The sequence below is a fragment of the Etheostoma cragini genome, chromosome 8 (assembly GCF_013103735.1).
Source record: "Etheostoma cragini isolate CJK2018 chromosome 8, CSU_Ecrag_1.0, whole genome shotgun sequence".
In the NCBI taxonomy this organism is placed as follows: domain Eukaryota; kingdom Metazoa; phylum Chordata; class Actinopteri; order Perciformes; family Percidae; genus Etheostoma; species Etheostoma cragini.
The window spans coordinates 25,193,748-25,212,026 of NC_048414.1; the positions used below are offsets into that span (position 1 = coordinate 25,193,748).

General features: G+C 41.4%; 1 protein-coding gene across 1 annotated transcript in view; it reads right to left on the reverse strand.

Annotated features, from left to right (window-relative positions):
* Positions 1-18,279, reverse strand: part of LOC117948643 (protein arginine N-methyltransferase 8-B) — a 31,758-nt gene that overhangs the window by 1,965 nt on the left and 11,514 nt on the right. The window contains exons 4-9 of the mRNA XM_034878414.1: positions 14,086-14,149; positions 13,062-13,204; positions 10,581-10,668; positions 8,858-8,973; positions 5,889-6,039; positions 361-482 (exon numbers count right to left, since the gene is read on the reverse strand). Of these exons, the coding sequence (XP_034734305.1) occupies positions 361-482; positions 5,889-6,039; positions 8,858-8,973; positions 10,581-10,668; positions 13,062-13,204; positions 14,086-14,149 (684 nt within the window). The remainder of the gene's footprint in view (positions 1-360; positions 483-5,888; positions 6,040-8,857; positions 8,974-10,580; positions 10,669-13,061; positions 13,205-14,085; positions 14,150-18,279) is intronic.

Genomic DNA, 18,279 nt, shown 5'->3' on the forward strand with positions numbered 1-18,279 from the left:
TTTGGAAAAAGGCTGCAATGAAACAAAGAGTGAAAAATTTAAAGGGGTCTGAATACTTTCCGTACCCACTGTAAATGTGGAGCGACGGTGTCAAAGTCCCGCCCATGCAACCGCCTGACCAATCGCAAGGCAATCCCAGCTGTCAATCATCTGTGTTTTTGACGTGATATTTTTAACTGTCCTATCGCCTAACATAGGTCATCATATATGTACATATGTAACATCGCTTACACAGTCCATGCATCAACCCCTTATATACTAAAATGATTTCACATGTAGTACATCCCTTCATGGCAGATATCATTGGTGTTATTATTCCAAATACTACACAATACAAACAACACATTGTACAATACTCACAATGTTTTTCTCATTAGGCTTCATGTCGATGCTGCCGACGATCTCCTCTCCTCTCCGCACCGTCAGGTAATCTTCCAGGTAAAACACGGTCTGCTTCCAGTGGGTGTACTGAGCATCCGGTGCTGGGACACACACACACATATACACACACACACACACACACACATACAACACAGCCATTTAAATCCTATAAGCTGCCTTTATAAAGGATTTATGAAGGAAGTTGTAACTAATGACTTTAGTAATGGCTAATAAATCATTTATTGATGCTTTATAGATGTACTGGTTGCCAGGTTGTGAAAAAACCCTTTGGCTGGTGTTTAGCCCACAGCGACTGTTATACTAACGGCTGCAGATAATCACAACTGTAGCATTTATATTACTAACCGCAGATAGGATCAATGCTTAATTATTGACTTCACATTAAAGTGCCCATATTATAAAAAAAAAACACATTTTCTGGGATTTGGGGTGTTATTTTGTGTCTCTGGTGCTTCCACACACATGCAAACTTGGGGAAAAAAAAGTATCCATTATGTTTTGAGTGAGATCCGGTTTTTGAATGTCCTCTGCCTTTAGTCTCTGGGTGAGCTGTTCAAAATCTGCACGGCTTTGGTATAGTTTAGATAGTATAGAAGTGTGATGTCTCACTCTGGAGCTAAAACAGAGACCTAAACACACAGAGGGAAAACAGGATCTGCAGCAATGTGCAGTACCACAAACATATGGTATTTTTTGAAAATGAAACCATGTAAACCTATTCTGGTAGAACCTCAAAATACAATTATGAACCTGAAAATGAGCATTATATGGGAGCTTTAACAACTTCTCGCTTATAGAATGTGAGAAACCCATGAGTATTTCCTTATGGGATTCATCCCCAATCTGGCAACTTAAGTGAATAAATTTCCATATTAATCACTTATAACTGACTTGTAAAGCATTATTAAATTATTTATTACTTCCCAAGAAAACCATCAGTTACAACCGATTCCTGATAAGAAAGTTGTACGAACAAAGTATTAAACTTCTGAGATACAAGACAGCAGTAAATAGTCATTCTCTGGTCAATGATGCATTCTTTCAGTTGTCTACCCAGGTGACCCTCTTCAGTATCACCGAGGACCGGATGTCTATGCCAGCCAACACCGGGCAGAAGGCAGAGAGACAGCCTGGACAGGTTGTCATCATGGGGCTACCAGAGGCAGTAATACAGTCTTCTTTCTACCTGACGTGATTGGCAGGCATGAGAATAAACCCAATCTGTACAAAGGGAAGAGCAGCAGAGACATAGAAACAAGTCCTACTTGTTGTGATGCAATGGTGCAAAGAGAGCAGGTAGCTCAAATTGACTTCTAGATAACAGCGCTGGAGTAAAATGCATGACCGCGTTCTTGACCTCTCCAGTGTTGCATGTGACAATCCTCTTTCGTCTCTTTGTATTTATTGTGCAACCTTATGTGTGTGTGTGTGCATGGGAACGCAGACTGATACAATCTGACACTCCAACCCTAAAATAGGTGACAGCATGCACAGTGCCCGGACCATCACAGAGACTTAAAAGGTCAGTAGCCCTTAAATTGAATTTCTGCCAGCAGGACGAGCTCTTTGTGAGTCCAGAGAAGAAAGGGCTTGCCAATCATCCTGGCTGCTGCAAAGGCGGGGCTCTCCATGTTCTTTGGGCAGAATTCAATAAACGTACTGACAAGCTAGCAAATTTAGTAGATGAGATGGCATTTCTATTGACTTGCATGAATTGCAATCTTTGACCCCTGTTTGCCATTTTTCCTCCTTGGCTGATGTGTGTGTCGTTTGAGGAATCAGTTGCACACTTTGGCTCTCTCCGCTGTGTGTACGTTTTTGATCTGTGTCTTAAAGTTTTGACAAGAGTCTGACATGGAAAAACTTGCTTGACAAACAAACTTAGAGAAAATCAATAGAGGGGAAGTGGGTAGGGCAGAGAAAGCTTAAGTTAGGAAATGATTTGACAGTATAGGTATATACTATAGGTACAGTTCTCTTTATGGAAAAGGTACTAGGTCCAGGTGATGCCATCCTTTGATATATAAGATTATCAGTACCAGATGGATGACAGATCCATTGTTCAAACCAACGTTCACACTTAGACGGTCTGCTCCACGTCCCCATTTGTATGTATAGTATTTACCACTACCACTAGAGGTCAGTCACACACAGATTTTGACACAAACATCATCCGCTCACTCCAATCCAAGACTGTTTTGATCATGAACTGCTCCAATGTAAAGTGACAATAATGTTTACTGTTGTGAAAGATGCCTTTAAAGTCTTAACTCAGACCCCATTAGAAGGGAATGCTCTTGTTATGTATTAGTAGAGGGCCACAGTGTAACCTAGGGAGTTGTAGCCTGTTACTCCCGTTTGACTCCACTACATTAATACTGAAGTGCCTAGTGAAGCTGTCCACCTGATGCTCATGATTTCAGGCTCCTTGGAACATTTGGTTCCACATAAAATGTTTTCCTGTGGATGTTTTCTGTCTGCTCAATGAAGTGACATTTAGTTCCAGTTCATATGAAACAAATCCATCCATGTCCTCCCTTGTTCTTTCATTTTTCCTCCCTTGCAGTAGTGTGTAAAGTGCTGTGAACCACCACAACTCACAACCTAATGTCCATAGAGGGTTTTCACAATGCAACGTCGCCATATTGGAGGTACTGTTTTAGGTAGTACCAATAGGTCGGACCGGGAAAAAACATTCGGAATAATATCAACTTTCAAAAGTTATTAAAAACCAGGGAGAGGAAAGCCAGACGTTATCAGAGGAAAGGAGGCGCCTGTGGTTGGCAAAGCTCAAATTCACTCAGGTAGTGAAAAACGATTGAGAGTCACACAGTTAAGGTTAGGTTGATTAACGATGTTATGCATTACTTACTTTGGCGTTCACAACACAACAGTCGTTAATGACTTGGTACTGCGTCTCCTTCACTCATCCACCTAGGTACCATCTGGTTATAGGCCTCCAAACCTTTGTAGGATTTAAGGTGTATTGGCTCGGCGAGAAAAGCATGTAGCTGACTAACTATATCGGGATATGCAACTAAAGGAAGAATCACCGGGTCGTCATGGATACAAGAAGAGAGAGCCAACACGTAGGGATTTGCACTGCCAATAAACTGTGAGTTCTCGAAATATTGTGCCTTTTCTTGTGGTCTAAGTTCTTCCCAATATGCCTTTGCCATGATGCCTATGCCATGAACTACTACAAAGAACTACTTCAAACTACTATTTGTTTTGGGACTGTTATTGCCACTCTTCATTCTAACCCCAACGAGTTGTCAGACACCGCCTACCAAGAGCCTGGGTCTGTCCGAGGTTTCTTCCCATAAGGGAGTTTTTCCTTGCCACTGTTGCACTGTTGCTTGCTCTGGAGGAAACTACTAGAGCGGTTGGGTTCTTGTAAATTCTGGAGTGGGGTCTAGACCTGCTCTATCTGTAAAGTGTCTCGAGATAACTCTTGTTATGAATTGATACTAGGGCTTCACAATTAATCGAATTTTAATCGTGATTACGATTTAGACCTCCCACGATCAAATTTGCGTGATCGAGCGATTGTTTTTTTTAAAGAGTCATTTAATAGAACGCTCCGGGATTTTTACAGCCCATCTACCGCTCGTACCGTCTGATCCTGAGCCAATCAGTTGTTCCTGCACCACGCAGCTTAGTATCTAGATGGAGACAGACACAGAGGACAGAGTAACGGGAGGAATACTCAACAGATAGCAGTTGGTTACACGTCAGTCTCAAGGTTTACCAGTTTACCCGTAAACGCAACATTTTGTCCCGTCTGTTGTTTTTCAGACAACAGCAGTGACCAGTGCTAGTCAGTGCTAGTAGCGTCTGTTAGCTGTTAGCTGTTAGCTCCTCTAGGACGCACCGGTGCTAATGTCCTCGCATCTGCTGCAATGCTGTTTGTATGGATATGGTTTAATTTTGCGTTACATTACCCGTTTTGTCTGTAAAGCCGTGCCTGTGTTGAATCTCTCCTCTACTCTCGGTAGCTGCCGGTCCACACTTCTGACATTTGTCAACAGTTTTTTTTTTATTAACACAGCTGGATATTGTTAAGTATGAGGGGCAAACCTGTATTTGTACCAGTGTTTCCTCGGTATATCAGCTATCGCGGCCGCCACGGCGAAGAACACAGAAGAAGTTATTGAAAGCAACTAACTTCAGTTGGTAGAGTAACAGCATGTGAGACGGAGCTGCTGGACCTGGACCTGGACCTAGATCAGAGATGTGACCCATCGCGAGAATATCATAGTTCATAAAAATGCAGCGCAGTGACGATTTAGACGTTTCATACACACAACGTATTCGACCCATGCTGGACCAGTTTATTATGATTAGCCGTCTCTCTGTGAGTAGCGTCCATCACACTCTCTCTCGTAGTTATATATAGTCTGCGTGAGGATAAAATTTGTTTTGGTTCAAATCAACAAATAATCGTGAGAATAATCGCGATCAAAATTTTGATCAAAATAATTGTGATTATTATTTTGGCCATAATCCTGCAGCCCTTATTGATACTATAAATAAAATTGAAATAAAAATTAAAAATTGAAATACTCCACTGTACTCATCTGTTCATCATGTTTTTATTTTTGTAAAACTTAAAACGGGGACACTAGACCTAGAGCTGTTCTCATTAGGGGCTGAGCTCCCCCCCCCAAAGATCTGATCCTAGGCTCACCCAATTTCGGGTCTGTCACAGTGAAAACCGGGGAAATGTCCGGGAACAGATCCAGCCGAGGACAGGCTCACCAAAACCGAGGACTCTCCCTGGAAACAGGGGACGTCTATTCACCCTAACTTACCAGCACTTCCAAGTTTGTACCTTGATTGGATATATTGATTGAAGCAAGTTTAGTGGTTTTACGTGATGTTCTGTTGTTTTTATCCTTGGATTGACCAGCCGTTGTGCTAATTTAAGCTAACTGCTGGCTCTAGTTTCATATTTAATGTACAGACACCTGTGTGCTACAAACAGGAGACAGTTAGCTTGGCATAGCATTAAAACTTAAGCAGGGGGAAACAACTAGCCTGGCTGAGGGTAACCCATTTAAACCTAACTAATTATATTAACAAATCTAAACACTATTCCATTGAGCACTTTTTTGTCCACTTGTTCAGACATCCGTGCTTTTACGCATTCAACAGATCCATTTTTTATTGCATTGGTTGTAAGGGCTGTTTTATTTCAAGTTTAGCCCATAACATTATTACTTCTGTTCCCCTGCTGAAAATCAGGCGGGCCTGCTTCTTTTACATTGCAAATTTCATCTCCACAGAGCTCACTGAAGCCATTAAGGGACGACAGCATATCCAATTTGGAACCAAAAGAGCTGTTTTATTGCTTTGGAGACTGGTAATCAAAAAAGAGATTCACATATTTTTTACACTAGCACCCCTATAATACATAATATTGTAGCTCACACTTACACTATACACACGGATTGCTGTATGAGACCTTGTGTTAGCCATCTTACCGGTGGAGAAACCAGTCTTCTTGTGACACTTGGTGAACTCAATGTTGAAGTAAGTGACCAGCGCATGGACGTAGTCGTTCCTTTGGATCTGCAGGCAGAACGCGGAGGTGAATGAGAGGTCCTCAGTCTTCACTGTGTAGATGTCCACCTCCTGTGGGAGTAAATAGAAAAAATATTCAGAGCACATAAGCAAAACTCTGAAAACCATATCCCTATCCACATCTTGTTCTTTTTTAAATGGAAATCTTTGAGATTTTGGGGAGTCTGCGTAGAGTTAGTTTGGAAAATGGCACTCTGTTAAATATGAAGCTACCGCCAGCAGCTGGTTAGTTTAGCACAAAGACTGAAAATGGGGGAAAAGCTAGTTGCCTTAACGATGACAAAAATGAAACAACAATGTTGTACATCAGACAAACTAGATATGCATGTGTGCTGGTAGGTCGATGTTTATGACTTGGACAGACCCAAGCTAGCTATTTCCACTGCTTCCAGTCTAAAATAAGCTAAACGGCTTGTGATGTTAGCTCGATCTTTAGGGTGCAGGCCAGTCTATGGTACATACCAGTGTTTACATGGCATAATAATGCTAGCAGGGCTTCACTTCACTTTTGTACAGTGGGAGGTACAGCAGGCTAGTGGAGACGCGTCGTCCCTCTTTATACACAGTCTGTTACAGATGTGTGAGTGCAACCGTTCTTCTCATTTCACTCTTGGCTATTCCTTTACTCTGTAGTTCTGACAGAAAATAATCCGGAATTTTTTTTATAATTTCACATCATGCAATACATTAAGGAAACCAACAAACAAGAAACAACAAGAAATTCAGCACCACTTCTACCTTCAGACAGATCCAGGGTCAACAGACTCCAGTGGGACTGTGCTAATATAATAACCATCAATATTAAGCCAGTAATCTTTGTGTAAGTAGGACAAAGATGGGTCATATGAAGCTCTAACTATGTTCAGGCTCCAGAAGCTATTTGTGCATGGTGCTCGAAACCCAAAATCTGTAAATGTACTTTGGTTCAAGTCAGTTTAACAGGGTATCTGATAACCCATCATCCCACGAGGCCATGTTCAGAGAAGAACACGTTGTTTCCAGATCCTAGTTTACTGTCAGGTGAACGGCACTGCGCCAACGTATCACGTTAGCTTTGATCACTAAGTAACAGAGGGGGTGAAGCTCATACAAAAACCCACGGTACCCAGCGGGATCAAAGGCAGGCAGAGGTGTGATAATCTTGTTTCATGATATCATATTAGTTATTCACTGACTTTGGTGCCAGATGCCACATTTGTTAGAAGAGAGCGTCATGTTTGTCGCCAATCAAACCAAGGCTGTATTAACGTCAGATTCCCCCCTGCTGTCTTTAGAAAATTGTCGCCCCCATAAACACATTCAACAGATATTTACTCTGGTCATGCAGTGCACTTCTCAAAGTCACATTTTAAAGTTTAAGTAATATAGAATGCACTGCAATGTTTAAACCCTTACAATTATTCTGAAGGCAAAATAAAACATTTAAGAGCCCTATTATGCGGGTTGTTATCGTAAATTAATTATTTTCTGGAGGATTATATTTTATTATGACCCTTACTTGCTAAGTTTCACGCAGCAGTTTAATAACACAAGGTCCTATGTGTACTACTCTGTGGCTATACAACTTTAATGAGGTCGGTCAGTAATCCATTTGAAAACAATAAAGCTTGTCAACAGGGAATCACTGTTGTAAGGCTTCTGTTTAATTTATGTATTTTGTATACAAGATCCCAAGCAGCATTCCCATCAGCGTCATAGATTCTTTTATTAAGCTCTCGTGACTGATCTCGTTGCTGGTTTTATGTAATAAAACAGCATTATGAACGAAAAGCTCTGTGATGTCAAAGAAAATAAAAACCGGGTGCTTGACAATCAGCACATAATATAGAAAACAAGTAGCGCACACCAAGGGTTGTGGTGAGGTGCTGATCACTGAAGATAGACTTGAAAAATTAGAAGAAAAATGTTGCACAGTTTGGCTTCATATCCATATCTCTATTTATTCTGACAACGTTTCAGCCCCTCAGGCTTTCTTGAAATCAAAAATGCCAACAAATCAACAATCGGCAACATAAGAAAAGCAACACTGAAATCAAAGGCCTGATTACCAGGACAGAGATGAGAGAGCCGTCCAATTAATGGCGGCGATAAGAAGGTCACTCAGACAAGGAGCACAATCAGGTGTACGAGACGGGGGGATGACATGCATGGCACAGCAGCCTGATCAGTCTAATCCACACAGACAGGGCATCAGCTGCACATCAAGGTCATAACCATAGCAGCCACAGCATGTCATGCAGAACAATATGTTCAATCAATATCACGGAGTAGTTGTAAATATATATGTGTGTTTTACCACTGTAATCATGCTGGCATCTCTGCATTATAGTTTATAATAGCCATCTTACATAGCATTCTCCATGGGTCAACTGCTAATATACTGTATATATATATATAACATTATTACATAACGTATGGTCAGCTCATTTACTTCTGGTACAGTTTTTCTTTTCAGCTAGCAAAATTTGATCCAGCTTTAGAAAATGGTGGCCACGATGAAACTTTGTCATGTAAATGTTTAGAAAACAATTTCCAAGGTCCATTTAACTCAAAACTCAAACTCAAAAGGCTAAACAATTGTGCAAGTATCTCACCAAATGGGTGGTGGCTCATCCATTATTAATGAAAGGCTGAAAAGGTCAAAGTCATGCTTTATCTAATATAAGCTGGCACAGGGGTGGGGCTGATGGGACGGCCCGGGGCGGGAGGAGGGAACATGTCCCTTATTTTCCAATCCCATTGTTGACAGGTTTTCTAAATACACCAATGTACACTCTCACCTGACTGCATTGGGTCAACAGCAGAGATTTATTAAGGCATGAATTGATCATCTGCCATCAGCAGAGAATATTGTCAATATTTTACTAACCTTGATGAGGCAGGAGTTGGTCACCACCTGTTTAGGGTCCACTACGTCCACCAGGGGTTCTTTCATGGCAACATTACGGATACAGGTCATGTCGAAGCCATACACGTTCTCCCACCCTGGCAAAAACAGCATCAGCCAGCATGTTTTTTTTAGAGAATCTTTGTTAACAGCAAACACATGACATAGTTTTCTTCTTTCCAAGTTTTGATTCACTTTATGAAGTTTATTAGGCTGGGAGAAGCCACAGGAGTTACAAACCGTTGGGCTCCTGCCGTAAAACAATAGGTCTTACACCCAGAGCTTCCCAGAATACTTTGATTTACGCCCCCAGACTTGGACCTCCTGAATTTAGAACCATTTTTTTTTTGACAAACAAAAGTCCTGTTGTATCTGGTGATGATTTATAAACATGAGCCTCCTTGAATGCACCCTCCACTCTTGCCTAGAAAATCCTATCAGCTTTGGCTAAATCATGCCATACATTATTCATTAAGCTCCTTAAGATTGTGTGTGAGAAAACATTTCTATCATTGCCCAAAAAGGCAAGAACCACTTAAGTGTGTTGGAGAGCTGGTGGAAATGAACAGGTCACAAACCTGCAGGGAAGTGTAATGTGCACTGTGTTTGCATTTGTTTTTGCCCACTTAACTTTTGGCCGCACTTAACTTGTGCAACTCAGAGTAGCACTAATGACCACAGGATGCTCTTAGAATGCCGGAGTGCTTCAGAAGGCCACTTCAAAAGGGCATCTAGCCCGGAGTAAAAGAAGTTTGTGGTTGATATGTGCACTATGTATCACTACTCGTCTCAGTCAGGCTATGTGTAAACTTCACAAATACAGAATAATGGTATCCAGACATCATTGGAAAGCTTTGCAGTGCAGTGAGCCTGTGATTTGACTGTGGTTGTATAATTTCCCAGATGTATGGGGTAGGGTGGGTAGGAGATCTATAAGCTATTGTTCTGTTTGTGTAAATGTAAATGTGCTGTATTTATATAGCGCTTTTCCAGTCTTAACAACTGCTCAAAGCGCTTTTACATCTCCAGGAAACATTCACCATTCACACACATTCATACACTGTGGCCGGGGCTGCCGTACAAGGTGCCATCTGCTCATCAGATAAACATTCACACACATTCACATTCCGATGCGCAGCTCTGGGTTCAGTGTCTTGCCCAAGGACACTTCGACAATGACTGCAGGGGCGGGGATCGAACCACCAACCTTCCGATTGGCAGGCAACCGCTTTACCACTGAGCTACAGCCGCTCAGTGTGCCTGTTGCCGCCCGGTGTGTGCCTGTTGTCATCTAGGTTGTGCACTGGCTTCAGACTGTCCCCTATGCTTTGTTTCCAGCAGCAAAACACCGCCCACAGTCCTCCCAGCAGGTTTAGAGTGGGATGATACAGAGATGGAGAGGCTTGTTGACTTGTAATATCAATTTCCACCCCCAGTGTTATGCCTGTGCAAAAGCTTTTAAAAAAAAATCATTTGCAGAGCTTGAAAGGTTGTGCATGAGTACACCCACACTTGTGTGAGTACAATGCGGATGTGGGAAGGGTGTTCTACAAACATGGTTCACTTTGAATGGGAAGACATAATCCTGGTTACAACCACCCAAAACTAGGCAGTGGGTACAGTACAAGTATGTGTGGTTTCACAGTCCAGATTCAGGTAAACACACACACGCCCAGCCACACATATACACTCACACTGAACTTACAATGTATTTTGAAGTCTTTGTACTGCCTGTCCTCTATGGCCACCACGTACAGAGAGGCACGGTCAGGAAACATTAATCCACCGGGTTTCTGTTTGACAAATGAGGCAAGGAAATAACTCTGCAATTAATCCTCAACACATTGTAAAAGGTATAGATTACAGCAGCGGTGACATTTCAGTCCTCAGCCAAGTACCAGTTAGAATTATGGAGGTGTTATTGTTCCCTCTGCGCATAGACTGGAATAGCAGATCTGTTCATGACGTATAAGTCTGTAACTATTCGTTTTCAATTACAGAAGACAATAAAAAACATTATGAGTAGTAGTTAATAACTAACATGCCTGCTAACATTGTAGACTTCTTATTCATATAACATACATATATTCACCAATCCGGCATGCTTTTTCTGTTTATGTAATAATTATTGCATTTTGAGTAAATGATGAACAAAGTGTGTTTATATCTCTGGTTTTATCTGTGGTATCATAGGTATTTAGTAGTATACTGATTTTGCTGTGTATTATAAAGCAGTAGGTCAGGATCCCCATCTTGGGTTGCAAGTTTATTTTGATGGGTGGCAAGACGGATGGAATGGATGCTCAATTCGGCCCAAAAGTCTCTATTTTTACACTGTAGTCATGTTTAGCCAACAATAGGTTACTGGTAGCCGGCTACAGAGCTCCGAGAGCTGTTGGTCGTATCAGTGGACATTGCTGGTTTAGTTTAGCTGACAAAAGGGGAATTTGAGCCAGGTACAGAGCACTGTGACCTGCTGGTCATTTCAGCAGACATTAAAGACAGAGGACAGTTAGGTTCAGGCACCACAACTAGTTTAGTTTAGGAAAATGAAATAAAAGAAGTTTCCTGGTTGAAAGTATTTTTTTTCCCCAGGAAGCAAACTCTGATCCCTGGCTTGAAAGCGATGTAAAAAGTTATAGTGTATTCAAACTGATATATTTCCAGTAATGTGGCCATTGTTATGGGTTTGCCATCAACCTGGACCAAGTCTACCTGCACACCAGTCTGCAATCAGCTCACCCCCCCCCCCCCCCCCCCCCCCCCCCCCCCCCCCCCCCCTCCCAGCTTACACACCTGCTGTTCATTAGCTCATCATCATCAGTAATATCCATGACGGCTCTTTGCCCGCTCATCGCTGCATCTTGTTTCAGCTCCAAGTGTTTCTTTTTTTTTTGTGAAATGAAGGTTAGATATTTGAAATACGGCTAAGATTAAGGAGCACGGCCACGCCTAAACCACATCTCTAATCCCCAGACAAACCTATAGATACCGTGCTGCGTTGCCAGCCTTGTCTGTCTGATTGCTTGACCCACCCTCCCTGTCCCTCTCCTTCTTCTATCCATCATCCCCCTCATCCCTTCCAGTTGCACACCTCTCTCATGTCTCATCAAGGTACCATCTGGGGTCTGTAAACTATTTGGGCGAAAACTGCTTCCCGAGACAGAACCCCCACTCTGAGTGTCCTCCACCCGGTCATCATACATCCTCCCAGACCATCCATGAGACAACATCCACTTCAATTTAGCTATCTGCACATTCATAATGTTCAATAAATCTTTATCTAACATTAACATTGTTGTGGCGCGGTCCATGCTAGTGAAGTTATAATTGATGTGTTTTTGTGCTCTGCCACTCAAAGTTTCTCTCCTGTGTTCTAGGATCTCTGCCCTGCCGTCTGCCTTCCAACCTGCCTGCTCGCCAACCACCCTCCGCACCTCCGCTCTGCTCCAGTCCAGCCACACTCCGACATTCCTCCATTACTCATCATTCCCCCCCGCAAACATCTATACATCAGTCCTCCATCTACATCTTACAACATCAGCAAAAAGTCCCATTCTCTTAAAACCTCACCCGCTGATCATAACAGCCATTGACACTTGGTCATACTAACTTTGCACTCGCCAGTACATTTATAGGTAAGTGTCTCCCAATTAGGACCTATTACCTCACTGCAATAATGAGACAAATATCACGTACTTATCTCAATAATGAGAACAACGCCTAATTATAAGAAACAGTTGAGTCCTTTTCAGTTATGGGCTCCATACTGGCAAGAAAGCAAAGCAGAAACCATAGTAATACTCACAAAATGTACATCTTTTTAGACCTGTTTGCTGTTTTGTACAATTTACAATTTAGGGCTTTGGAAAAATTATTCATGGGATGCGGGGTTGCAAATAAACAGTGCTTTGTTTTGGGCTGCTGTTTTAAAAGAACTGTGTTATATAAATGTCAGCATACATCTTTTAATTATTTACTCAAGTAGTGGGTTGTAAGAATTATTAAATTATTTGCTAATTATATTACATTCATGATCCATTCATTATTTCATTATTATGTCTGGGGTATTTGTTACTAAGGATACTTCCGGATCAACTTGGATATCATGTGTGCGCACACACACACACACACACACACACACACACACACACACACACACACACACACACACACACACACCTACCAGCCATTTGTCCCTGGCAAAGATGACAGTGTTGAGCATGGATTCATAGAAGAGGCAGTAGCCCATCCACTCAGCTATGATGATGTCAACCTTGTCAACAGGAAGCTCGACCTCTTCCACCTTGCCTTTAAAGATGGTGATCACTGCAACACACAACATATATTTTAAGTCATAATCATTTTTTGCCATATTTTTTCGTGAAAAAAAAGCATCTTTACAAACCCCCTAAACACTAAAATGTAGGAATGGTAATGCCAAAAAGGCCATTATTCTTATTATAGGACAGTATTCTTACTGTGTGCAAGAAATAAACTGGTGTGTGAGACAGAGATAAGTTGGTACAGCATGACAGCTGACAGCCATGGAGTCTTTATGAAAATCAACCCAGCTGGGGTTTACAATGAAGGAGTGAATCTTTACACTCTCAGGATTTCCAGCCTTTAGCTTTGTTTGTTCTGCCTTGGCCAGAAGTTAGACAAGAGTTTCCCTGGTGATACAAAGTGTCTGTCAGAATGACATGCGAACACTGTTACTCTAACTGGTGATTGCTTCCTGCTTATTCGCTGTCTGAAACTCAGAGAAAACATAGTGTAAACTCTCCTTCAATTATTTGTACTTGTACTTGCTATTCATAGGTTTATAGAGAGACCATTGGCTGACCGGATGGTTTGGTAGATGCACAATCAGTCGCTTGGGAGTACATTTTCAAAGTTACAGAGGTGTTATGATTTAAACACATGCTTTGAAGTTTCACAAGTTGGCAGCATGTGTGTGCAGATGAATACAAATAAGCCGGTCTAGTGCAGTATGGAAAAATCCTAAATGGTGTGATACCTATTACTGCCTCTCTTCTCCTCCTCCTCCTCCTCCTCATGTGTATCTGCCAGCCTTTCCTCCCTCCTCCTCGTTTACTATTGCTGGCACGCCTATAAGCTAGTCTGTCACTCCCTTCACTGGAGATGAAGTGCAACAGAGTCAACAGTGTCAACAGAATGGAGGCCGGGGGAACAGCTGCAGCTCTTACCGCTGTCAAGGTGGTTGGCCTTGATGATCCTCTCTGAGTACTCAGATATACTTGAACATTCAATCTGGCAGGAAAGACAAACACAATTAAAACAACCATAGATGAAGGGCTGTATTGCTTTGAGGAAGAGATGTATAATGCAATGTGTACAGCACTTGCAATAACATGGTCTCATGTCTGCGTATAATGCAACTTCAGAAGACTTAAAATGCCACAGATAAAAGCTCAATCGGCATCAATTGACCACATGGATTCAAAAGTATTCTAAATTTGAAGTGGGATGACGCCCTGGTAGCTCTACTGGTTGAATGTGCGCCCCATGTATCAAGGCTCAGTCCTATTGCAGTGGTGCGGGTTCGGTTCCGACCCACGGCCCTTTGCTGCATGTCATCCACCTCTCTCTCCCACTTTCCTGTCTTAAGCTGTCCTATCCAATAAAGGCAAAAAAGCCCAAAAGTAACATTAAAATATGTAATGACTAGCTGTGGTCATAACAGGTAGTCTCTAAAGACCAGTTGTGGAAGAAGTATTCAGATCCTTTACTTAAGTAAGTATAAGCAAAATGATGTATCGCGTTGTATCGTGTAGTAATGTGTACAGGTTCAAACCTTTTCTCAATAGCAACTTCAAAGTAATTTCACACATGTGGTCCAACATAGATATAAAACATATCCTGCACGCTTTGTAACGATTGGACAAACAGTGTCCAAACAGTGGACTTTGTTTAAAAAGTCTACAACCAATGTGTCAAAAACATTAATTTTCAATTCAGTGTGATAAGTAACTCAGTCAAGCTCAAGGGCAATTTGAAAAAAGCAGAAGACCGACACAAAAACAATTGCTAATAAAGCCACAAGCTGCGATTCCAAGCTCAAACCTCTATTTGCGTCATTCCACGTCCAGTTATTGTGCATTTAAACGCCCCCTAGTGGTCATTTTGAATAAGACTTGCAGTGTGTGTGTGAGGTTGTCATGTAGACATTTCCTGGAAGTTTTGTGTTAATTGGACAACCATTTAGTAATTTAAAGCCTGATTTGCTCTATATTGCCTACAGTTTGTTTGCATTTATAGCACCCCGTGGTGTTCAATTTGAAGGAAGCTTTCAGGGTGTGGTTCAGGTACTTATGAGGACATAGAGATTTGTGATGATTGGAAAATGAATATGTGATTTATAGTAAAATGTGTGTATTGCCACTCACCTATCTTGCGCTTGTAGCGCCCCCCTAGTGGCCCCCTATTAAATAGAACTTTCTGGGTATATCTGGGGCACTTATCTGAACATTCCCTGTGAGTTTTGTGATGATTGGCCTTACGGTTTTTGATATGTGTTCATTTATGTCCAGAGCCATGGCCCTTTCAAAGTTCATTGGTCAATAACTTGAAAAGTAATTGAGATATGGACATGCTTTACGGTGTAGGAGGAGATCTCAACAATCTGTTTTTCAAAAAATTCAAAATGTCGGAAAGATTTTCTAGGTGGACCTTAATGGTCCTTGAGGCTTTTTTATAGAACACATTAAGCGGCACCTTAAAAAAGGTTGAAATTGGAAGTCAATCAGACGTACGGTGTGGGGGGCGTGGCCTTTCAAAGTTTGCATTTTGAAGGCTTAATTACAGCTCCATCATGTAGCCGATTGGGTTCATATTTCTATGTAAACCATTTCCAGTTATTCCCCCAAGTTTCATGTTTCTAGCTAATTCCAGCTCACAGGAATTTGAGCCGGCGCGGGAAAAACTAATAACTAAAACAGACAAATATACAAGGGTTCTACCACTTCGCGGTTTGAATCCTAATAAAGTATGTTTGTCTTAGTCTTTGGGTAGCACTTTATTTAAAGATTGACATGACACTGTCATTATTATGACATGACACCTGTCATGTTCTACCCGTCTGTTGTGGCCAGCGCTCTGTTCTCCTCCGCCATCTGCTGGGGCAGCAGCATCAGAGCCAGCAACACAAACAGAATGAACAAACTGATTAGGAAGGCTGGCTCCGTCATCGGCTGCAAACTGGACACGTTTGAAGCTGTGGTGTAGAGGAGGTCACTGAACAAACTGTTATCTATCATGGATTACCCTGACCACCCTCTCCAGCCCCCACTGGTCCAAAAGAGGAGCAGCTTCTCTAAGAGGCTCCGACAGCTTTGATGCTGCACGGACCGCTACATAAAATCATTCCTACCACAGGCAATAAAACTTAACATGTCATCACTGGGTGCCAGATGAGACTTTTAGACATATAATATTGGCAACCTGCACAATTGGTTCATTTACTTTTTAGCATTCATTTAGCATGTTATTTAAGCAGTTGCACATTTTTTTTCCCATTCTGTATATATTTAAATATTTGTTCTTATATTTTTTTTATTCCTATTATTATTATTTTTTTCCTAGTATCTCATTTATATTTATATTCTGTGTTGTGTGACTTATGTACGTGTGCTGCTGTAACACCGTAATTTTCCATTTTTTGTGATCAATAAATATCTATCTATCTATCTATCTATCTATCTATGAACATAAAGTAGTCCTTTTGAGTGTTTATGACTACAGTATGTACAAATGGTTCCACTTTACTTAAGGTCAAGGATATTATTCATGACATTGTCATATAAGCATTTGATGATGAAATCCAATTTCATAAAAGGGCCAAATTCTTTCACTTGACATGAGGTCAAGGAAAATATTCATGAAACAACAATAATGCTCTCATCACAGCCAATGTAAAAACCAACCTCTTAATGACAGTTTAATATAATTTTACACATAAAGCTAAATAGTTGTCATTACAAAGACATTGACAGGTTGTACTGTCTAGTTCAATGTCAATCTGTCATAAAACAGATATTGTTGTCTTTGTTAATGTGATGCTGTCATGATAAAGGCATCTCGGACAATGCTTACTTTGCATTAAAAGTGTCACCGAATGACACCCTAATGACAACAGTCATGAATACTCAAAATTACTCCTTTATGATCATGACAGCTGTTATGTCATAATAATGACAGTGTCAGTCTTCAATGTCACACCCTTTGAAATAAAGTGTTACCTTACTTTGTATATATTATTACATATGGTATTAGTGTTTAGCCTGGAAATCCAGACCCAAATCCCAAAGATTAAGGGTCTGGCATTGAGTAATAAAAGTTGCCAATCTAGAAGGATGGTGCCAAACATGTATTTGAAAATCTCACTGCACGCAATTGGATAACACCTCAACCACTCACAACAACACACGCATACGGTGACGTATCCAGAGCCCCATACGCTTAGCTACCAACGACGCTAACTGGTAGATCAAACTGTTGTCATCAGTTCAGCTTGTCTCTGGCCCGCCTATATCAGATACTCCGATGTGATTGGTGCAGCTCGGCTACGAGGGTATAGTTAATGAGCAGCATTACTCGATGCCAGAGTAACTCGCTGAGCAAATTCAAATTTAAAAATTCAAAGCTGTCAAATAATTGTTGTGGCGTAAAATAAGAATAGTTCCTCGTTAAATGTAGACAGATGAGGCTTATTTACCAGGATACTATTTTTACCTTGGAAGCTTAGTGGAATAGTGACAATCCTTAACTCTGCGTCCCACTGTGGCCCTTACGAGCAGTGGCATTCCCTTCGGTCTTGTTTATATGGCTCCCTTGGCTCTTGAGGGATTTAATTCCAATGTGTGTTTTGAAGTAAAGACAAATCCAGAATTGAATCTCTATTTTCGATGTATTGCTCCTGCAGCCACCATAAGGTTCTCTCAGGAGTAGAAAATAAGGCCATCTTTGAGAATTGTCTCTCTGTGGTTGGCTTCCATTGCAGTCATGAATATGACACCGCTTGCAAAAGATTTCAAAATTCAAAACAGGGTAGCTGGATATTTGCCAGGAGAGGTGGGAATTACGAAGGGATAGAATTCACAAGGTGACCAGCCTCTGTGCCGGTCCCTGACATGCTGCCAGAGCCTCATACTTCAAGTAATTAAGTTATTGATCAGTCACTGCTTCACTATAACCAGCCATTTCAGCTCAGATCGGACCTTTAGCTTCCAGTTTCATTAGTTGTTTGACAAATTTAAATTCTTTTAAGTTATCCTCACCCCACTGCTCTTTTCTTTGTCCCCATTTCCCTCCCCCTGAAATAACTGCATCTCTTCTTTCTTTTATGAGTCCTAAGCTGCTTGTTTGACATATTGTGTACTTCT